This window comes from Cervus elaphus, chromosome 11 (assembly GCF_910594005.1).
Source record: "Cervus elaphus chromosome 11, mCerEla1.1, whole genome shotgun sequence".
Classification (NCBI taxonomy): domain Eukaryota; kingdom Metazoa; phylum Chordata; class Mammalia; order Artiodactyla; family Cervidae; genus Cervus; species Cervus elaphus.
The window spans coordinates 6,564,966-6,581,058 of NC_057825.1; the positions used below are offsets into that span (position 1 = coordinate 6,564,966).

Here is a 16,093-nt window from a genome sequence, read left to right on the forward strand (position 1 = left end):
TGCTCCCCGCTGAGCAGCTCGCTAATCTTACAGCTGTAGTGAGAAAACAAATGCCAACCCAGGCCACACCTCAAGCACCTGGCCTCCATGCCCAACGTCAAATGACTGACTTATTACAACTGGCACAATGGACTAAAGCTAAGTAACAAAAAGAAGGAACTACTGAGACATGGAACAATGCAGATGAACCTAAAATAATTACACTGAATAAGAGAGACTCTATAGTGACAGATGAGTGGCTACCTAGGGACAGGAGGGTGACAAAGCGGCAGGAGAAACCTTTATGGTGACGGATGTGTTGTGGTGGTGGTTTCACAGGTGCACGTTAAGTCAAAACTTATGGAACTGCCACTTTAAATATACACAGTTGTAGTGTATCAGTTTTACTTCAATAAAACAAAATAAAACCCTGCCATCTGGATGCTCCATCACTGAAATATCAAGATATCCCAAACTAAAACTTTTCCACGTATCCTTCTGTTATTTCTATTCCCCACCTCTCTGGGGGTAAAAAAGCAACCTTCCTCTTCTCCCCTTCTCCCCGCCACCCTGGCTTCCAAGACGGCTGCTTACTTACTCCACATTCTGAAGCTCTGCTCTGGCTCAGATGCTCAACACCCTAAACCTGCACGATTATGACAGCATTCCTCCCGGTCGCGCTCAGGTCCCCGACCCCCTCTCCCTGCTGCCCTGCACGTTCCTCCTGAACAACGACTTTCCCTCAACACGTTCTGGATCAATTCCATCCTAACCAAGCACCCACGATGCCTTCCTGTTTTCTGTGCATTGATACCTTCTATTTGCTGGCCCTCTATAATCTAAGATCTCTCTCTCTGGTCCCAAATATAGGTTATGTTTTACTTCCAACAGGCCAGTGCCCAGCACTTGTCAATGTTTATTTCTACTTCCGCTCTCTGCTTATGATGGTCTTCAGCCCCTTTCTTCTCTTTGCTCATGATGGTCTTCAGCCCCTTTCTTCTCATCTTCTTCCCCAAACAATCCACCAAGCTTCAAGCACTGGTGACATCTCCCTCCAGACAACTCTCAGATACCCCACTTCCCTTTCCCCTCACTATCTGAGCTTCTATCACATAAGGGCTGCATAACTCAGCACTCAGTCTTACTCTGAAATTATTTCAGAGTGTCCAAGTTCTCTCCCCAAACAGAAGGCAACCGCCTGTAGACTGAGCATGCAGATGTATGTGTGTGCACCTGTGTGTGTATGTATACATACATATAAGGACAGTCCTACACGCGTGTGAGCACACACACACCTGGAAAAGCTGAGAGCACAGGCTGGGGTTAGTTCTTACCTTTGAATCCACGGTACTTCTTTTAGACTTTCCACTTTCTAAAAGAAGAATCATTTAAAAGATCTTATTCCATGATTCAGCTCATATGTATATTACAGTATCACTTAATGAGACTCTAGCTCATCAAATATCAAATAATTCAAACAAACAAAATGGTGAGGCCACAAGCCATCTTACGAACTTGTAACTCCTCAGAACCCCAAACATTCTTGAGCTGTAGAAGCCGCAAATTGGACTTGTTCTATTATGAACACAATTTAGTAAGTGGCAACACTCAGCATCAACAAAGGAAACCGTGTCTAAATAACCTAGTGTATGTTACTGCCAAAGATGCCACATGAAATGACTTTCTTTTTTTCTAAGTAATGACTTGAAACCAGATCACTGTTTAAAATATATATGTATGAGATTTATTTACATATGTAGAAAAATAGCAAATATTATTAGCATAAAGCATACTTTTTTCCTCATGGCAAGGAGTGTAAAGATTGCAAATAACTTCTTTCAATAAAAGAGAGGGCCTCTGTGTCATATTTTTACTTAAGTCATTCTTTCTGAGGAAGAGACTCTCAAACTATTTAGGAAGGGAGAGAGTTTCAGAATAAAAAGAAGGAAGAAAATTTTCTGCCTAGGGAATGGTCATGTGAGCCCAAGGAACCCAGACAAGGAGAAGATGGTGCACATACATGAAACTACACCATCACACACATGGAACATTTCTGCACGTCTTTTAGTGTGTATCAGAACTTTGACAAATTGAGAAAATAATACATAAATAATACTGTAACTAGTAAAGTTATCTTTAAAGGAATTCATATAAATTATTAGATAAACCTGATGGTCAATAAAAGAGGTGATAAATCTAAACTGGTAAATCGACATAGGGAGAAAAAGTGCAATCTCAGTAATAAGAGTGACGTCAAAACCAAGGACACCCCTTTGCCTTTCACTTTAGGATTTAAAAAACAAAACACAACCAAAACCCCACTGCTGGCTAGGACCTGGTGATATGGGTGCTATCATTATATATTTCCCAACAGGAATATAAATTCACACAACTCATGTGGAAAGGAATGAAAATATGTATCAATATTCCCAAAAGTATTCATATCCTTTGAACCAAAAATTCCAGTTCCTGGAACTCAGCCTAAAAAAAAAGTTCTACATTATGAAATAAAAACTACAAATAAAGATGCAGCAATGCTTTATAATAGCATCGAAATGGAACAATGTCTCTTTAAGAGAAAATGCCAAGCAAATTACAGTATCCATTTAATGGGGTATCTGATAAGTATAAAAAAATTTTAAAGCTGAGTGAACAGGGATGCTTATAAAATTATAAGTTGACTATGAATTTTTAAAATTAAATGTTCTAGACTTAGGAAACAAGTTTAGAAGGAAATGGAAATTACAGATTATTCTAACATGGAGAATAAGGAGAAATGACTATTTTTTCCCCATCTTTCCTGCATTTTTCTTTGTTATGCATTTTTATATCACCTCAAAAATAATATAATGCTAAATAAAATCATGTTTGTTTTTAAGTAGGAACAAAAATGGATCTATGAAGCAAGGGAGTGAAGGAAAGGCTAGTGTCCACCTTACAGTTACCTTGTTCTTTTGGAGCCTGGCTGCCTGCTGAGACAGGGTCAACACCAGGCTCCCGGTTCTGACCAACAACCTTCTCATCCTTGGTAAAGATGATCTTCGGTAACTGGGTACCAGCTTCTGGTGGAGATCTTATTTTCACTCTATATTCAAGTAAGACAGAAGAAAAAGAGTTCAAAGTAATGCCTACGGCCGGTAGGTGTTGTTTCCAGCTCTAAGCCCATCATCTCAGGCAGTCCCATGATGAACTATGATGCAGATTCTATTATCTGCATTTTACAGATGCTGAAAGGGAAGCTAAAAGGTTAAAGAATTTGCCCAAGAGTAGTAAGCTAGTCAGCAGCTGGGGCAGCCTCACTCTAAAGTTTGAGTCTGTAGCAACCATTTGATTCTGAGGTACATATTTCCTCCCTAAGTATGTGTAATGTGTTTAACAAACTGATGATGATGAAGTTGAATGAACATGGATGCTTATAAAATTATAAAATGACTCTGGATTTTTAAAATCAAATGTTCTAGACTTAGGAAACAAGTTTAGAAGGAAATATAAATTACTGATTATTCTAACATGGAGAATTAGGAGAAATGACTATTTTTTCCCCATCTTTCCTGCATTTCATGCACAAGGGAAAAGGAATAAGAGGTAAAAAAAAACCCAGTAAAGTGTTAAAATGAGGCCTCGGGGAGCAGGTGAGGGGCAGTGAAAACGATTAGCAGCCCATCTAATATGCATTTCCTCCCTTCTCCCTGCTGACCAGACCCCAGTTTTGACCACTGACCCCATCCCGCCTCAGGAGGGGCCTGCAAGTTTTGATGTCGGAGTGGACACGTGCCCTCAGCTGGCACCATTGCACGTATCAAGGGGAGCACGTCCAGCACAGGACAGGCAGAAACCTCCCTCTCCTCCCCTTAGCTGGCTGCAAACAACGCACTCACTTCATTCAACACGTGCCATGCTAGTGCATGCTACTCTGCCTCGGTGTAACACGTTCTCTTTGCCCGGATGCTCGTCCCTTTCTTAGTCCTCTGCAGTCTCCTCACGAGAAAGCTGGCTGCGCCAACCCTCCTCTGCAGCCTTCCCTTGCTGCCCCCGAGCACGGCCCCTCCGCCCTACTGCCCCTCCGGTGCGCGGCCGTCACTGGCATTGCTGTTCTGTCTCCCTCACTCATCTAGAGCTCCTCCAGGACTGCACCTCCACCTTCATCGTCTTGTTTGTAATCGCCAGCACTCGGCAAAGTATTTGGCGTGTGGAAGGCAATACACATCTTAGCTTAATTGCCGAACTCCCCCCAACTTTACTCGAGGGTTGAACTGAAGGATTATTAGCATTACTTACTCACTTCTGGAGATGTTTAGGATTAAAAGGGTGACAGAGGCAGACTGTTTCTTTAAAATACAATAATTCACATCTTCATCCTGAGAAAGGAAGACCCAAGTATACATCATGTTATTCAGTCACACTAGAACAACAACACAAAGTTTTCATGAACAAAGCAAGTAAGTGGCCCAGCCCCCACTCAAAAAACACAACTGTGGGTGCTCAGAGACACTTGGAAGTCGAAGCTGCCACCTCACGGAACAGCACTGACAGCAGCAGGGTGTTCCCACCCAGGGCCTTGGGCTCAAGTGTAGGGAGCGCTCAGGTCACGCACTTGATGCTCACCAGATAAGAAGAAAATCCATCATTCTTTGTTCGGTCTAGGCTGAATCCAATCTAAGAGGAGGTGAAAACAGTAGAAGTGAATTACCACTGATGCCCCGACGTCCATACCTTTCTTAGCACAAGAACAGAAAAAGTGATTATTTTGGCCTGGCCTTCCTCTCAGTTTTCTTAGGATGTATTTTGTAAGAAGGATCAGTTGAAAGTGAAATTATTCAAGAATTGCAACTTCAGTGTTAAAAAAATAAAACTACTGATGCCTGCTCACGAGTTTAATTTTTTCCATATTCTAATATTCATATTTTACAATGGGGGACACTCTTACCTAAGCAACAGAAAAGGGTTTACCCTTGCTCCTGGAAAGGCACTTACAGTTGAGTCCTTGTCTGTGGCTCCTTTAGGTTCATTCACTGAAAGGCTACTGACATTCACCTTCATGTACCCATTCTTGAAGAATCCAAAGGTGTTCAGATGAACCTTATGCCTCACGTCATCCTGAAAAGATGTGCAGTAGAAGAATTAATAATCTGGAGAAGTTGATTAGTAAACCTGTTCATTTGCTTGGAAAACTGCGATATCTAGTTCCCCGTCAGCTAACCAATGTCTCCATATACTCAGTAATATTGACCACTGTGGGACCTGATCTTGCTCCAAAAGCTGAAGACTCATCAGAAATTCATACGACAGCAACAATTTTGCAGAGTGAAACACACAATAGATTCGATTCAGTCCAGTGCATTTGGAAGGGTCCCGGGGGCAGACTCGATGGCCTGCTGGAATGTGAATTCCAGGAAAGGAGGAACAATGTTTTGGTCATCCTCCTATCCTTCCTTCAAGTACAAGGCCTGGCATCCAGCAGGCACTCAAAACAGGGAGGGGGGGTGGGGAGGGAGAAGTGGCCAAAGCTGCTCCAGGAATACGCCTGGCTCCTTCCCCCGAAGGACAACAAGGGACACCTGCCCAGTACTTGAAACTGTCTCAAGAGCTGTGACTCCAATCTCAGCTCAGTCCACAAACTGTTAAGGTCAACAGAACAATGGGATCAGTGAATACTCCCAAAGCTGAGGTTCCACAGAGGCACTTCACGTTGTGTAAAGTCATGAATTTCATATGGGGAATTATCTGCCCAAATGTTCACAGTTATCACATAGATCCTAAATACAAGGCACTAGGCTAAGTATTTTTCTAAAACTTGGATTTGGTTCTTCCCCAAATCCACATCATTATTTTTACTAGTGTTTGTTTTCCGTTTGTATTTTAAAATTCCATTCATTGTTTCTTTCACTTTGTTGTTCAGTCACTCAGTCATGTCTGACTCTTTGCAACCCCATGGACTGCAGCACACCAGGCTTCCCTGTCCTTCACCATCTACCAGAGTTGCCTCAAACTCATGCCCATTGAGTCAATGATGCCATCCAACCATCTCATCTTCCATCGTCCCCTTCTCCTCCTGCCTTCAATCTTTCCCAGCATCAGGGTCTTTTCAAAGGAGTTGGCTCTTTGCATCAAGTTGCCAAAGTACTGCAGCTTCAGCATCAGGCCTTCCAATGAATATTCAGGACAATTTTCTTTAGGCTTGACTGGTTTCATCTCCTTGCTGTCCAGGGGACCACAATTCAAAAGCATCAGTTCTTTGGTGCTCTGCCTTCCTCATGGTCTAACTCTCACATCCATATACAACTACAGGAAAAATCACAGCTTTGACTGTATGGACCTTTGTTGGCAAAGCGATGTCTGCTTTTTAATACACTGTCTAGGTTTGTCAGTTTTTCTTCCAAGGAGCAAATGTCTTTCAATTTCATGGCAGCAGTCACCATCCACAGTGATTTTGGAGCCCAAGAAAATAAAATCTGTCACTGTTTCCACTTTTCCCCATCTGCTTGCCGTGAAGTGATGTGACCAGAAGCCATAATCTTAGTTTATTGAATGTTGAATTTTAAGCCAGCTTTTTCACTCTCCTCTTTCACCTTCATCAAGAGGCTCTTCAGTTCCTCTTTGCTTTCTGCCATTAGACTGGTATCATCTGCATATCTGAGGTTGTAGATATTTCTCCCAGCAATCTTGATTCCAGCTTGAAAGGCATCCAGTCCAGCATTTCTCATGATATACTTTGTATAGAGGTTAAATAAGCAGAGTGACAATATACAGCCTTGATGTACTCCTTTCCCAATTTTGAACCAGTTAGTTGTTCATGTAAGGTTCTGTTGCTTCTTGTCCTGCTTCTTGTCCTGCCTACAGGTTTCTTAGGATACAGGTAAGGTGGTCTGGTATTCCTATCTCTGTAAGAGTTTTCCAGTTTACTGTGATCCACACAAAGGCTTTAGTGTAGTCAATGAAGCAGATTTTTTTTGGAATTCCCTTGCTTTCTCTATGATCCAAAGAACACTGGCAATCCGATCTCTGGTTCCTCTGCCTTTTCCAAATCCAGCCTGTACATCTGGAATTTCTCAGTTCATGAACTGTCAAAGCCTAGCTTGAAGTATTTTGAGCATTACCTTGCTAACATGAGAAATAAATTAGTACATGGTCTTTGTTAGGAATCTGTATTTTCTAAATTCCTAACAAAGACCATGTACTAATTTATAATTACTAAAAAATAGTTATTTTCAACAATTATCATTTGCCAGCAATATATTAATTGCAGGACCCTCATCTAACCTAATTTCCAACAGTCCCTTTTAAGTGATCATGTTACCATATCAAATAAGATATATAAGGAAGGGACTCTGTAAACTGTATTTCACTATACAAATAGAAGACACAAAATTTCAGATTAATAGGAACCAAGAAGGTCAAACACACTAATCACTCATTCAATTTTGATTTAATTCAAAAGTAAATAAACCACTATTTACAAAATGCCACTAGTGACTAAGGCCCAAGAAGTGATAAAAGACCCACTCTCAAAAAAAAAAAAGTCTCCTAACAGCCAGTCCTTACTGTCCAGGAATAAGGAAACCTCTTCTTCCACCACAGGGAAGCCAGAAATCTCCCCAAGGGCAATAATGGTCTGCGAGACAAGAGAGCCCTTTCCCCCAGGAGGCTCAAAATCCCGTTCGCTGTAGAAAAGTAAAAGGAGTAACAAATATCCAACTACCCACTGCTCACAGTTACGACGTGTCTACATCGAAGCCGCCTCAGAGCCATCAGAACAGAGGGCAAGGAGCAGGAAGAGGAAGAGAATAAATCCTATTCCCCTTGACCATCCATTCCCAAACTCATGACATATCCATAACCAACATCAATACAGCATCACGATGTTTTTAAAATTTGGATAAACTGTGTTACAATGTATGTGTACATCTGGCAGCCTGCATTTTTCAGACAGCATTGCATTCTCTGAGGCCCTATCCGTGTTGACACATTGAACATGCTCTGGTTCCTCACTTTATATGCTTGTGTTCCATCGCATGTACATCATGGTACATCTATTTCCCCAAAGCATCACCTGGGCATTCAGGTAAATCCCAATCATTCCTGGGCATTCAGGTAATTTCCAACCACTTGCTATGACAACACTGTTGCGAGAATTCCTTGTACATTTTTTTTTCTTTAAACTCTGTGCTGTTTTAAAGATGTATTCATCATTTACTTTATGCTTTGGCTGTGCTGGGTCTTCACTGGTGCACACAGGCTTTCTCCAGTTGCGGCGAGCAGGGGCTACTCTCTAGTTGTGGAGCACAAGCTTCTGGCTGTAGTGGCTTCTCCTGTTGCGGAGCATGGGCTCCAGGGCGTGCAGGCTTCAGTAGCTGCAGCAAGTGGGCTCAGCAGTTGCGGTTCTCACGCTCTAGAATGCAGACTCAGAAGCTGTGATGCACAGGCTCAGCTGCTCCGTGGCATGTGGGACCTTCCCGGATCAGGGATCCAACTGGTGTCCCTTGCATTGAAAGGTGGATTCTCAATCACTGGACCACCAGGGAAGCCCCCCTTGCACATACTTTATGTATTATCTGGGTGGGGATTAAGGGTATATACATCTAAATGGAAAATCCTAGGACACAGGGTGTGCACATTTTCAATTTTACTAGAAATTGCCAAATGAATTGCCAAAGTATAAGAAACTTTCCTTACATCCTTACTGAACCTTGATGTCATTAGACATTTCATTTTTCCCAGTTTGGGGGAAAATCAATGCCGATGTTGATTCAGTTTGCATTTCCTGATACTTCCTGAGTTTGAGCATCTCATCTAGGTTTATTAGCCATTTGAGTTTTTCTTTTGTAAAATGCTTTTTTAAAACACATATGTCGGACTTCCCCAGCAGCCCAGTGGTTAAGACTCTGCACTTCCATTGCAGGTTCCAATCCTGGTTGAGAAAGTAAGATCCCACATGCCAGGGAGCGTGGCCTAAAAAGTAAAAATTTAGAAAACTAAATAAATAAACATCATATGTCCATTTTCCTTTTGGATTTTTTTCCTTAAGTTCTTTATATATTCTGGGTAATAACTTTGACTTTGATGCTGCAAGTATCTTTTCCTGGTCTTTTTTTTTTAACTGTGGTATCTTTTGTTATACAAGTCTTTTTATATTTTGAAGGAGAAAATCTACTAATCCTTATTCCTGACAGTTTTCCTCTTCAAAAAAATCTATCAGGGGAGTGGGGGAGGGAAGTACTGAAAGTTTGGAATTAATAGATGCAAACTACTATATAGCGTAGGATGGATAAACAACAAGCACCTACTGTATAACACAGGGAACTGTAGTCAATATCCCGTGATAAACCATAATGGTAAACAACACGTACAAGAAAATATATACGTATAACCGAGTCACTCTGCTGTTCAGCAGACGTTAACACAACACTGTCCATCAACTATATTCCAATAAAACTTTAAAAAAAAAAATCAATGTTTATTCCTGATAACAATTTTAAATGTCTTTTAAAATACACCCTTCTCTATTGCAAAGTCTAAAATACTCATGATAGTCAAAGTTGCTCAGTTGTGTCTGCCTCTTTGTGACCCATGTATAGTTCGTGGAATTCTCCAGGCCAGAATACTGGAGTGGGTAGCCTTTCCCTTCTCCAGGGGATCTTCCCAACCCAGGGATCAAACCCAGGTTTCTCGCATTGCAGGTGGATTCTTTACCAGATGAGCCACAAGGGAAGCCTAAGAATACTGGAGTGGGTAGCCTATCCCTTCTCCAGTGGATCTTCCCGACCCGGGAACCAAACTAGGGTCTCCTGCACTGCAGGTGGATTCTTTACCAACTGAGGGAAGCCCCCAAAATATTCATGATATGTTATTCTAAAAGTTTTAGAATTCTGTTTTCACATTTAGTCTTTAATTCACCTGGAATATACTTTGTTTGTAGGATAAGCATCTGTTCCCCCCCGCTCCTCCCATGGAGAGCCAGCGAGTTGTCCCAAGACCACTTCAGAATGATCTTTCACTGCCCTACAGTGCCCCCTCTACTGCACATCAAGTTTTCACTAGGATGAGTCTCTTATCTGTGTTTCCCATCCTGCCCCATCGATCTGCCTGATCCCCACTATAGACTCATGTAGCCTTACCGTACAAAAGTGAGCAGGACAAGACCTCACTTCTTCTCCTGTTTTGATGCGTATTGGGTATTTCAAGACTTTTAGTGACTGGGAGAGAAAACCAAGGGGGCCCCTGGGGTATTAGTAAAGTCTCACTTCTTGACCTGGGTGCTGGTTACCTAGGTACATTCAGACATTTAAAAAACTCACCAAAGTGCACACGTATGAACTAAGAAACTAAAGAAAGGCAGCACGGACAGCAGAGAGGAGGCCGGCACAGAGACTGAGAGCCCCCCAAGGGCAACAGGGCACCACCGACTGGCTTAAAGGGGAGCGCCGTGACTGGCTCTGGCTTTTAGGAAGATAAGGCTACAAAACAAAATAGGAATTAACACGATGCTAGGAAAACGGGTATGAGGAGACCTCCCTGGTCCAAGGATGGCCTAGACCTAATAGTTACAGTGGCGATGACAGCAGTGAATGGATTGGACAGCTTTGTATTTAGAACACAAATCTATGAAACCAGGTGATGAAAAGATAAGGATAAAACATTTCTGACTTAAGAAAATGAGCAGCTGGTGGTCCCAGTTACCAAGAAAAAACTGGAGAAAGAGTACATAGAGATTAGGGGTGAAGGGTGAGGATGTTTCTAACATACAGAGACGATTATGAGCCACTTAAGTGGAAATGGGGGTTAGGAAACTGGATACACTTGTCCAGAGCTCAGAAGGGCAGATCTGGAGACAAAACTAAAAAAAAAAAAAAAAAAAAGAAATAAAATTCCCATAACCATTATAGACAACTACTATATTTTTCTCCTTTTCCCCCTTACTTTTAGAAAGTTGTTTTAAACTTTTCACTAAATATCGGAACATAAGAAATGGTTTATGTTCCTCAGTAACTTCAGATTTTAGACTGCCTTGAAATATAAAGCAAGTGGGATGATGATACGTTAATCTAGTTTTTCCCGCAAACTGAATTTTAGAAAACAGAGTAACATTTAATGGAGCTACCTTATGGTCACCTACCTGGCCACTTCTCTACTTTAAACAGTTCCTCAACTGTGGTCCACTGACTACACTGGCCCACAAATGTGCTACATGTGGCCAACACAGTGCTTTTTGTTTTTGTTTTTAAATTTGAGTTTGAGCTAGCTAGTTTCACTTGAAAGCCTGGATTTCTAGTTTTTCTTAAACACACAAACACACAAAATCCAGCAAATCTAGGCCACACAGGACAGAAGCACAGATGAACATACTAAACTACACTCTGAGGAAATAATCAGCAAAATCCAATACAGGGGAGCTGGAAGGAGTGAGACCTCCCTAGATCAAGACAGACTTAAGAGGCATATTAACCTATCATAACGTGAGGACACGATTTAGATTCTGATTTTTAAAAAGTTTAAATCCATTTATGACCAATGGAAATTGAACCTGATTTGGTATTTCATGATATTAAACATTATCCTGTTTTCTGTTAAAATGACATAGTTGTTCGGTCCCTCAGTGGTGTCTGACTCTTTGCGACCCCATGGACTGCAGCACGCCAGGCTTCCCTGTCCTTCACCATCTCCCGGAGCTTGCTCAAACTCGTGTCCATTGAGTCAGTGATGCCATTCAACCATCTCATCCTCTGTCGTCCCCTTCTCCTCCTGCCTTCAATCTTTCCTAGTGTCAGCATCTTCTCCAATAAGTCAGTTCTTCTCATCAAGTGGCCAAAGTGGAGCTTCAGTCTCAGCATCAGTCCCTCCAATGAATATTCAGAATTGATTTCCTTAGGATTGACTGGTTTGATCTCCTTGCAGTCCAAGGGACTCTCAAGAGTCTTCTGAAACACCAGAGTTCAAAAGCATCAATTCTTCGGTGCTCAGCCTTCTTTATGGTCCAACTCTCACATCCATACATGACTACTGGAAAAACCACAGCTTTGACTAGACGGACCTTTGTTGGCAAAGTAATGTCTCTGCTTTTTAATATGCTCTCTAGGTTGGTCATAGCTTTTCTTCCAAGGAGCAAGTGTCTTTTAATTTCATGGCTGCAGTCACCATCTGCAGTGATTTTGGAGCCCAAGAAAAAATCTATCACTGTTTCCATTTTTTCCACAACTATTTACCATGAAGTGATGGGACCCGGTGCCATGATCTTCGTTTTTGAATGTTGAGTTTTAAGCCAGCTTTTTCACGCTCCTCTTTCACTTTCATCAAGAGGCTCTTTAGTTCCTCTTCGCTTTCGAGCATAAGGGTGTCATCTGATACTGCAGTTATGCTTTTAAGAGTCCCCATTTCTTATAGGTACATACTGAAACATATACTGAAACATTTATGAATTTTAAGGATCAAACAATATGATGACTTTGATTCACCTGAAAATAATATGAGAAGGACAAATGTTGGCACAATATGTAGAAAGCAGAACCCTCACAAATTGCTGGTAGGACTGCAAAATGGTACAGTTGTTTTAGAAAGTACTTTGGCAGTTTCTTTTTTTTTTTCCTTTGGCAGTTTCTTAAAAAGTTAAATATAGATCTACCATTAAAAAAAAAAGTGAAAGTGTTAGTCGCTCAGTGGTGTCTAACTCTTTTGTGACCCCATGGATTGTAGCATGCCAGGCTCCTCTGTCCATGGGATTTCCCAGGCAAAAATACTGGAGCAGGTAGCCATTCCCTTCTCCAGGGGATCTTCCCAACCCAAGGATCGAACTTGAATCTCCCGAATGGCAGGCAGACTCTTTACCTTCTGAGCCACCAGGGATGCCCAAAGAATACTGGAACAGGTTGCCATTTCTTACTCCAGGGGATCTTCCCAACCCAGGGATCAAATGCATGTCTCTTGTGTCTCCTGCATTAGTAGGTGGATTCTTTACCATCTGAGCCACCTGGGAAGCTATCTACCATATGACCCAACAATTCTACTCCACTCCTAGCTATCACCCCCAAAATGAAAACATATGTTTCCCAAAGACTTGCATGTGAATGTTTGCAGCAATATTACAACAGCCAAAAATGGAAACCCAAACGTCCAAATGTCACTGGTAAATGGCTAAGCATAGGTGATATATGCATACAATGAAAAAGTATTTGGCCATTAAAAGGAATGAATTACTAATACACAGTACAACATGGATGAACCTCAATAAAATAAGTAAAAGCAGCCAGACAAAAAGGACCATATACTGTGTGATTCCATTTATATGAAACATCCAGAAAGGGCAAATCTATAGACACAAAGTAGATTAGTGGTTGTCTGGGGTCGGAGGTCAGACTAGGAATTAACTGTAAACCAACAAAAGGGATCTTACATGGGTGATGGAAATGTTCTATGGCTGGATTGTGTAACAGTTGCATAACTCAGTAAATTTACCAACAATCACTGAATTGTACATTTACAATGTATGAATTTTAATGTATATAAACTTTGCCTCAAGAGTTACCAAAAGTTAAGGAATCTAAAAAACAAAAGACAAGGAATTTGAGAAGACGAGAAGAATAATGGAAAATGTAACATGGAATGAGAAAACTGAATAAAGAATGAAAGGGGGACTTCTCTGGTGACCTGGTGGTTGAAACTCTGCCTTGTGGTGCAGGGGATGTTGGTTCGATCATGGTTAGGGAACTGACACCCCACTTGCTTCAACTAAGACCAGAGGCAGCCACATAAGTAAACACATTAAACAGGAAAAAAAGATTTGTTTTCTAGTTAAAAAATAAAGAATGCAAGTGAGAAGGGATGCATGTGGGGATAGGGCAGAATTAGTCATTGGTTAATGGTTACAGCTACATGGGAATTCACTATACTATTCTGCCTATTTTGGTGTATGGTTGAAATTCTCTCTCTCAATCTCAAGCAAAATAAGACAATCTAACGTTGCTGCTCTGACAGGCTCCCTTCAGGTGACTCCACTTTCTTGGGCAAAATGTCAGACTGTTTAAGACAAGAGAAACAAGTACAGTATTGATTATGAAATGGGCACCAAGTATTTCAGAAAACAAAGATGAAAAACATTAAGCAATGTAGCACAATATGGAGAAATCAATCACCAGAATTACACCAATTCAGGTTGCTTCTCCCACTGAGGGTAGTATACTTTTCCTTCTATATCAACATTGTCAATATTTACCTAATGATGCTGGCTATCTGACATTTTAATTCTAGACATGCCCAAAGCCAAGAGACATGGTTCAGTGTATCCATGGTTCAGTATTAGTTTTGGCTCCAATTTATAAGCTACGAAAACTCAGTTACATGACTTCACCTAAGACTCAAGATTCTAAACTATAAAGTGAAAGAATTTTAGGAGTTCGTCACTTGGAGTCACAGGCCTGGGGACTAAGGCCTATGGATAAGCTTCAGCAGGATTACAAAGCCCTATAAATTCCAAGAAGTTTTGCCTACATTTCTACCTGCATTTTCTGGGAAGAGATTCAATATCTTTCAACATATTCTCAGAAGGAGCCAAGACTCACTTCTCTCCCTGCAGGTGACAACCACTTTAATCAGGATAATTTTTATTTACAAATAACAGTATGGGTCTAGACAAGTTTTTTTAATCCAGATTCTGTATTCTTTAAACTCTACAGTCACAAAATACATTGCTTTGTTAATGTACTGGGTTTTAATAAGACAAATTTTCTCACTGCTCAAACCTCACTCTGCTAAGAATACCTTACAGAATGAAAATAATGTACAAGGTTTTGGGTCACAACGATTTATTTTTCCTGGTCTCATATAGTAACCAACTAAATCGCATGGAGGCATGTTTTGAGTTAAAAAGCAGGATACAAAGGGTTCATTCTAGGCCTACCGTAAATTTCTTCCCTAGACAGACAATGACAGAGTCGAGGGATAAAAAGGGCCTCTAATCAAAAACATATTTTCATTGCTGGGCTTAAATTTCCGGTAATGGATTTCAAGCGAGATTTGAAATTCCTCCTGGAGATGCTCGCTTTGCTCAGGCCAGAGACTGCCAAGCCCACCAGGGAAACTGAGGCAAAGGTTCCGCGCACCTTCCAACCGCCAGGCACCAGGGGGATGGACGAAAGGAGACAGCGGATAAGCGAAGTCGGGGGTAGAAGTTGGAGATAAAAGGGAAGAGGAAGATCAAGTTGCTCTCCGCAAGGAAGACAGGGAAGCCAACAGGACTGCAAGCACAGCCTCCTGAGAGTCCTTCGGGGTTACGCCGCAGTTCAGCCCCTTCCCCTCTCGAATCTCCCTACCCTTTCCAGACCGACCGAGGACTCCCGCCATTCCCACAGTTCCCAACAGACCCCTCTAGGAGGGAGGCCGCGACTGGGAATAGAGGCGGGAACCCAAACGCTCACAGACAACCCCCCACCCCCGCTTCCCCTGGGCCAAAAGTTGCCCCTCAGCATCAGGGAGCGGCCTCCGCCTCTGTCCCCCGCCCTGGTCTTGCAGGGCCCTGGTCGCCCTTACCTTGAGCGCCAGGTGGTGGACGCGGCCCAGGCCGGGCTCGGCCAGCAGCTGCAGCAGCCCCAACACTGGGAATAGCCGGAGGCCGGCGGCTAGCCGAGGACTGCGGGAGCCCGAGGGGGCGACGGGCGCCGGGTCGGCCATGTTTGTTCCAGCATCACCAGCTGCTTCCTCTCCCGCCCACTTCCGGGGTTAAGGGGCGACGGCTGCCGGAAGCGCCTGAAAGGGTGCTGTCTGCGGCCAGCGGCGGGGAGACTGTGGCATTTTTCCTGGAGCTTGCGGTCCCGGGAGTGGGGCGGGTACACTTCGGGGCCGTTCAGTTGGCCTCTGCTGTGAGGACTTTTCGGTTTAGCCAGAAGAGGTGCGCCCGCAGTGGGTAGCCTGTGGCGGTTGCCATGGTAACAGTCGCTGGGCTGGACCAACCCCGGGGTTGCCTCCGCCCCGCGGAGCTTTGAAAGGGACCTTGGGCCTGCGCGACCGTCCGCCACCGAGGGACCTGGCGTTCCTGAGCGGGGAATGCCTCCTTGGTGCCTGGCGGTTGATAGGACCGATTTCCCCGAGCAGCCGTGACTCGGTAGAAAAACCAAGTTCGTGGCTTGTC

The 16,093-nt window shown here is 42.7% G+C and overlaps 1 protein-coding gene across 1 annotated transcript in view; it reads right to left on the reverse strand.

The window, feature by feature from the left end:
- Window positions 1-15,682, reverse strand: part of GPR107 (G protein-coupled receptor 107) — a 55,888-nt gene extending 40,206 nt beyond the window's left edge. The window contains exons 1-6 of the mRNA XM_043916588.1: window positions 15,496-15,682; window positions 4,954-5,076; window positions 4,585-4,635; window positions 4,258-4,337; window positions 2,925-3,064; window positions 1,314-1,351 (exon numbers count right to left, since the gene is read on the reverse strand). Of these exons, the coding sequence (XP_043772523.1) occupies window positions 1,314-1,351; window positions 2,925-3,064; window positions 4,258-4,337; window positions 4,585-4,635; window positions 4,954-5,076; window positions 15,496-15,636 (573 nt within the window). The 5' untranslated portion in view covers window positions 15,637-15,682. The remainder of the gene's footprint in view (window positions 1-1,313; window positions 1,352-2,924; window positions 3,065-4,257; window positions 4,338-4,584; window positions 4,636-4,953; window positions 5,077-15,495) is intronic.
- Between the last annotated feature and the right edge of the window lie 411 nt (window positions 15,683-16,093).